The sequence below is a fragment of the Coenobita brevimanus genome, chromosome 89 (assembly GCF_032717465.1).
Source record: "Coenobita brevimanus isolate Jiangsu-jjx chromosome 89, ASM3271746v2, whole genome shotgun sequence".
Classification (NCBI taxonomy): Eukaryota; Metazoa; Arthropoda; class Malacostraca; order Decapoda; family Coenobitidae; genus Coenobita; species Coenobita brevimanus.
The window spans coordinates 1,553,047-1,560,559 of record NC_137042.1 but is presented as its reverse complement, the minus strand read 5'-3'; the positions used below and the strand labels follow the sequence as shown (position 1 = coordinate 1,560,559).

Sequence of the window (7,513 nt, the reverse complement as noted above, 5' to 3'; positions counted from 1 at the left end):
ACTTGGTGTGGCTAACCGCCACTTGGTATTCTAAAATTTCCGTTGCGCACTTTACAGGCTATCAGATAGTCCTTTAGCCCCTCCATGTCGTAACAAAGTGGCGACCTCGCCAGGATTGTCAATACTGGGTTTTGTAGGGTTTAAGAAAGATTGTGTAAGCTGTCATAGTCCCTGAGAGCTGTACATTTACTTGTTGGTGTACCGAGCTTAAGCAGTCATGGAAACGGATGCCCATGCACGTGTAAATTTGCCACCTGTGGTTGAGGGTGTTGTAGAGTCAGAGCCTGAATCCCCTCATCCTAGATCAGAAGATCGGGGTTCCACTGTCTCTAATAGATTTTTGCAGGATATCAGGTTGGTGCAGGCTAAATGGGAACACGAGGTTCAGATGGAGCAAATGAAGCTAGAGGTAGAGCAGGCAAAGATAGAGCATGCTAGAGAACAGGCAGATCAAGCTAGAGAACATGCAAAGATAAAGCAGGCAAAGATGGAGCGAGCTAGAGAGCAAGCAAAGTTAGAACAGGCAATGTTAGAGCAACAGGCAAAGATAGAACAGACGAAGTTAGAGCAGCAGGCAAAAATAGAACAGGCAATGTTAGAGTAACAGGCAAAGATAGAACAGGCGAAGTTAGAGCAGCAGGCAAAGATAGAACAGATGAAGTTAGAACAAATGAAACTTGAGCCTGACTATCGTATGAGATCCTCCGAAGGCCAGATAAATTCTTCCCATTCCTTCTCAGGTTTCGGTACTACTGATGCCACTAAATTAGTACCTCCTTTTGACGAGACCCTTGTTTTGGAGTTCTTCTCACGTTTTGAAAAAATTGCTGCTGGAAATAAGTGGCCTAAAGACCGATGGCCTACCCTAGTTCATACTGTGCTTAAAGGCAAGGCCCTCAGAGTGTTTGACAGCTTAAGTTTTCAAGAATGCTCAGATTATGAAGTTTTGAAGAGCTCAGTTTTACGTGCTTATGAATTAAGACCTGAGGCATACCGTCAGCGGTTTAGGAATGCTAAGAAACGCCCCCAGGAGTCTTACTTAGAGTTTGCTAGGCATGTGACTGACACTTTCCAAATGTGGATTAGAAGTGAAAACGTGGCAGATTGCAATAACCCAAGCTGTACTAGGTTAAGGGATATTGTAATCCTTGAGAATTTCATGGATAAATTAGACAGTGAATTAAGGATTCATTTATCAGACAAGCAAATTAATACAGTGTCTGAAGCATAAATATGGGAATAAACCTAAGGAATTTTCTAGGAATTTCTCCTCTAAGAAGTATACCCCACAGCAGAGTAACCAACACTCGGGTAAGCCAGACCTAGCTGTTAATTCCAAACCTAATCCCTCTTCTGTGCCCTCTAATATCTCCTCTGGTTCTTTCAGGCCCCCTTATCACTTTTGTACTTATTGCAAGCGTCCAGGTCACAGTGTTGAAAAGTGTTTCAAGAAGAATGTTCCGTCCAAGCCAGTCAACCTTGTTCGAGGTGGACCAGTGGTGACTCCAGTTTGCCCTTCAGGCCAAAAGGTGGCTGGAGAGTCTTCTGTTTCCTCCCCCTCTCAACCTGTTGTTTCAGTGATTGGGGATATGGAGCTCGCTGTCGAATTGCAGGCGGGAGGTGGTATGCCCTCACCCGTTCCTGATGCCACTTCAATTTCTGGAGACATTGTCCAGGCGGCAGTTAGCAGTTCTGCCCCTGCTTCTTCTTTTGCTCCATATTTGTTTTCTGGCATGGTATTGTTGAACGGAGCAGAATTTCCTGTGAAGATTCTGCGTGACACTGGAGCTTCACTTTCGTTGTGGGTAAGCCCTGAAACTAAAGTCCCAACTAAAGAGTTTGTGATGATTCAAGGAGTTACTGGCGCAAAGGTAATCCCTGTGGTCACTGGTGACTTGAAATGTAACCTGTTTGAGGGACAAGCGCGCCTTGGACTAGTTGACTCTCTTCCTCTTGAAGGTGTTGACCTGCTACTGGGAAATGACTTGGCAGGTGAGAACAAGTGTATTGCCCCTGTACTGTCTGAGATACCTGTGCCTGATGATCCCCCACAGGTTAATAAAGATGATGTAGATGTATTTCCAGCATGCGCTGTGACCAGATCTATGGCACGGACAGAGCAGAGCAGAGACATGTCACTTAGTGAAGGGGAGTCTGGTGATCCTTCGGCCATAGTGGAAACTAGCCCAGAGACGGCGCCCAAAGACACCAATGAGGAAGACTCCGACGATTCCTATTCCTTGGAAGATACGTTCATGAATTTACCAGATGATACTTCTGTTCCTGTCGAGGAGGTGAGTGTTGAGAGATTGAAGGAGATGCAGGCAGGTGATCCAGAGATCCAGAAGCTGAGGTTAGTTGCAGTGGAGGATTGCGATGTTGAAAAAGGCGGTTGCTTTTATGTGAAGGATGGAGTATTGTGGAGGCGATGGCGTCCCCCGTATGTTGATGTTGATGACGGAATGTGGGATTGTCATCAGATTGTTGTGCCCAGTGCTTGTAGGAGTGAGCTATTGGAGTTGGCTCACTGTACTCCGTTTTCAGGCCACATGGGTGTTAGGAAGACACTAGAGCGGCTGCGTGCAGAGTTCTACTGGCCGCATATGGCAGCAGATGTGGCCCAGTTTGTGCGATGCTGCCATACTTGCCAAATGGTGGGGAAGCCTAATCAACCCATAGCTAAGTCGCCTCTCATTCCCATTCCTGCCTTTGACCCTCCATTTACTCGTATTATAGTTGATATGGTGGGACCCCTGCCTCCTACATCCTCTGGTAATAAGTACCTACTAACTATAATTGACTCTTCCACTAGATACCCTGAGGCTATCCCTGTTCGTTCCCCAAAGGCTAGAACAGTTGTTCGGGCATTGCTTGATTACTTCACTAAGTTTGGGTTGCCGAGGGAGATTCAGTCTGATAGAGGGTCTAATTTTCTTTCAAATGCCTTCCAGCAGTCCATGGCCCAACTTGGTATTGTGCATATGAAGAGCAGTGCATACCATCCTGAGAGCCAGGGTGCCCTAGAGAGATACCACCAGACCCTTAAGACGATGCTTCGGAAGTATTGCATGGAACACTCAAAGGACTGGGATAGAGGAGTGCCATTCCTCCTGTTTGCCACCCGTGAGGTTCCTCAAGAGAGTTTGGGTTTCTCCCCAAATGAGCTAGTATTTGCCCACAAGGTAAGAGGCCCATTGTCCATCATTAAAGAGGCTTGGTCTAGTGATTCCACCATGAGCCATAATGTACTTGAGTTTGTTAGTGACTTCAAGAACAGGATCTCTAAATGCTTACAAGTGGCTAGAGAGAACTTGAAACAGGGCCAAACCAGTATGAAGAGGTGGTATGACAAGAAAGCTCGTTTACGAGAATTTAAGGTTGGTGATGAAGTGTTAGTGCTATTGCCTCTTCAAGGACAGCCTCTTGCTGCTAAGTTTTGTGGCCCTTATCCAGTGGTGCGTAAAGTGGGTAGTACTGATTACTTAGTGCAGACACCAGACAGACGTAAGAAACATCAACTTTGCCATGTTAACATGCTGAAACCTTATTACCGTACTCCAAATGCCCCTGTACCTGTGCATCTAGTCTCACTTGAACAGATTGAGGAGGTTTCCGGCGGTTTGGTAACCCAGGAACAAAATGAGGAGGACTTTAACTTTGATACTGCAAGTGCCTGGCAAAGCAATGCTGAGGCCGGCTTTTCCCTTGCTGAAAAGGTTTCACATTTGCCACACGATCAGTCACAACAATTATTAACACTTCTTTCTTCATTTAAGGATGTATTTGGTAGCTCCCCTGGACGGACTACCTGGATTGAGCATGATGTTGACATGGGTGACACACTCCCCGTTAAGCTGCCACCTTATCGTGTCTGCCCCAAGCGCTTAGGAGTCCTCCGCCAGGAGCTGAAGTACATGCTGGACAATGGTCTTGTCTCCCCGTGTGTGAGCCCGTGGAGCTCCCCTGTGACGCTGCAGCCCAAGCCTGACGGGACAGCGAGATTTTGCATCGACTACCGCAGAGTCAATGCCCTGACTAGGACTGATACCTATCCCCTGCCTCGACTGGAAGATTGTGTTGACTGCATTGGTTCATCCCACTACATTACTAAGCTGGATCTTAAGAAGGGTTTCTGGCAAGTTCCCTTGACGAAGCGAGCAAAAGAAGTTTCGTGTTTTGTGGCAGATGGCCAAACTTATTGTTGTAATGTGATGCCTTATGGGATGAAAAATGCCCCCGCTACCTTTCAGAGACTTATGAACAGAGTTGTTACTGGTCTTCCAAACTGTGTGGTGTACTTGGATGATGTAGTAGTGTTCAGTGATACTTGGGAAGATCACCTAAAACAATTAAAAATGTTACTTTCAAGGCTCTCAGAAGCTCGCCTTGTAGCTAACTTAAAGAAATGTGAATTTGTTCAGGCTCAAGTTCAGTACCTTGGCTACATGGTTGGTCACGGTCGTGTTTGTCCCCCTTCTTCAAAGGTGGAGGCAATTAAGAACTTTGCAGCACCGAAAACCAGGCGTGAGCTTCGAAGGTTCTTGGGCACTGTTGGATATTACCGACGGTTTATTAAGAACTTTTCAAGTGTTGTGGCCCCTCTGACAGATTTGTTAAAGAAAGAGAAGAAATTCTGTTGGACTGAGGATTGTAAAAGTGCTTTTAATTCTGTAAAGGGAATTTTAAGTTGTCACCCTGTGATGCTTGCTCCTAATTTTTCAAGGCCTTTCAAACTGGCCGTTGATGCCAGCAATGTAGGAGCAGGAGCTGTACTTATACAGGACGATGATCTGGGCATAGAACATCCTGTCTGTTATTTCAGTAAAAAGTTCTCTAAGGCTCAATGCAATTATTCAGTTGTTGAAAAGGAACTACTTGCCCTGATCCTTGCCCTGCAGAATTTTTCTGTTTATATTCCTGCTTTTGGGCCGGCAGTCACTGTTTACACCGATCATCACCCCTTAAAGTTTCTAAACCAGTTAAAGGGTAAAAATCAGAGGCTAACACGCTGGAGCCTCTTTCTGCAAGAATATAACTTGAACATAGAGCATATCAAGGGGGTTGATAACGTGATTGCCGATTGCCTGTCGCACTCTTGAGAACGAATTTTCCTCAGGAAAATTCTTTCTTAGGTGTGGGCGTGTTACGTGTGGCAGATATACATTGCTTATATTCATATGTAATATTCAGAATCTTTAATGGTCATTCTTTAGTACCATGCTTAGCGTTCTGTGAAGAGAGTTTATAAATATCAGATCGTAGGAAACAGTCTGGCCCAGCTGTGTGTCGATAGTTTAAGAGCTGTTTCGAACTACCTTCCTGTATTTGCTCACGGTTTCAACCTTGAGTTTCTGTTCTGCCCTCCAGCTTCATTGAGTTGCGTTTCTTGCTTCTCTGAGTTACCCTTCTTGCTTTACCGAGTTAATATAAGCCGGGCTGGGACTTCCTGAGTTAGTTAACGGCTTGAGCTAGACCGGTGTGTTGGACTGCTCTGTTCTGGGGATATTATTATAATATAGTAGTTTATCTGCCACGCGTAAGTTAATGTTTATTGTCAGCACATGATAGATTTATTAGGTTCTCTTGATATTGCTATTATTTATAAGAATTATTGATTTAGAATCACTTATTGCCCTAGGTAATGTCACATGTTATATTAGTGTTAAGTCTTTATTTTTATGCCAGGTCTGTATTGTAAGTCCCCAGAGGTTTTAGAACCCAAGGGCTAGTTTATGTTCTGGTTTATCTTTATTATTAACATTCGGAACTTTAGGATAACTTCTGCAAGAGCTAGTTTGGCAATCCTGTTTGAACCTGTTTGGTTTTGTTCTTGTAGCTTTAAGTTAGTGTTTAAGTAAATTAATTTAAGTATTTTTAATTGCCTATTTCATTCCTCCTTTTGGTCATTGGTATGTTTTACACTTTATCACCATTTTCCCCCATTTAAGCTTACGACTTGGTGTGGCTAACCGCCACTTGGTATTCTAAAATTTCCGTTGCGCACTTTACAGGCTATCAGATAGTCCTTTAGCCCCACCATGTCGTAACAATATATATATATATATATATATATATATATATATATATATATATATATATATATATATATGACAATCAGAAAATATAAAAAAAAAACTGGAAAATACACCAGCCCGATATGAGACAGCCCAAGCAGCTATTCCACATGATCGGTGGGTGTTAGTGCCAAAGTGGTGACATGTGGAAGTGTATGGTACGTCGGAGGACTGCTGGGCCTCAGGGAACGTACTGCTAAAGACTATGATCGGTGGGTGTTAGTGCCAAAGTGGTGACATGTGGAAGTGTATGGTACGTCGGAGGACTGCTGGGCCTCAGGGAACGTACTGCTAAAGACTATGCTTAAAGTTGGACGCAAAAAGAATAAAGAAAAAGATGCCCAGAGGTGGACTCATTAAAAAAAAAATAATAATAATGCCCGGAGTCGAACGCATAAAAGAAAAGAAAAAGATGCCCATAGTTGGACCTATCCAAAAAGAAAAAAATGATGCCCAGAGTTGGACGCATAAAACGGAAGAAAGGAAAATGATGCCCAAAGTCGGATGCATTAAAAAAAAAAAAAAAAATGGCCAGAGTCTGACGCTGCAAAACAATATTAAAAAAAAAAATAGATGTCCAGGGATGGATGCATAAAAATGAAGGAAAAAAAAAAAATGTCCAGAGACGGATGCATGAAAAAGAAAAAAAGATGCCCAGGGTCTGACGCATAAAACAAAGAATAAAATGATGCACAGAGACGTACACATAAAGAAAAAGAGGGGAAAAAATGCCCATAGACAGATGTAGAAAAATAAAATTAAAATTGAAATGATGCCCAGAGTCGGATGCGAAAAAAAAAAGGCCCCATCGTTGAGCAGAGTCTATAATAAAAATATATAATGTAGTTAGTACCCTGTACTTATCCTCTACTCCCCTCCCTCCTTCCATAATTTTGGGGGGCGCAACTGAAATATTTTGCCGCCCAAGACGCACGCAGGCCAACGCTAATGCAGGTTAAATATACAGCATAGTTTTTAAACAGCACTCACTAGAAGTTCGCCTGATGGTATCCTAGGTATTGTGAGGATGGCTCTGTCTGCTGGTGTGGGTGTAGCAATGGGAGAAGGAAATGAATAGATGATGCAGGGTAGGCATTTACAACGCTGAGTGAACCATCCTCACTAGCCGCCATTTTATTATATGGTTACCACTCAGCATAGTAAATAATTCTTGGCTCGTCCTTCAGCGCAGTCACCTGAAGCCAGCACTACAGTACATCGAGTAGGTCATTCCTTTACCTTGAGAAAAATATGGATGTCACTTTAGGGGTCAAGGGGGGATGCGCCCCCTCGCAGAACCCCCAAATTATATTCTTGTGGCTCCTATACCTAGACTGATCCTTGAAATACACCGAGGCAAAATTCTATTCCTTTATCATGAACACTGTGGATGTATTCTTGGCTAACACGGAGACGGGGTCGGGACTGTGGCCTTCCTC

At 43.8% G+C, this 7,513-nt stretch overlaps 1 protein-coding gene across 1 annotated transcript; it reads left to right on the top strand.

The window, feature by feature from the left end:
• Nucleotides 1–670: 670 nt before the first annotated feature.
• Nucleotides 671–5,099, top strand: LOC145411340 (uncharacterized). The gene is made up of 2 exons (XM_080281368.1): nt 671–1,053; nt 1,388–5,099. The coding sequence occupies exons 1-2, from the start codon at nt 671–673 to the stop codon at nt 5,097–5,099; spliced, it is 4,095 nt and encodes a 1,364-aa protein (XP_080137494.1).
• Nucleotides 5,100–7,513: the final 2,414 nt, after the last annotated feature.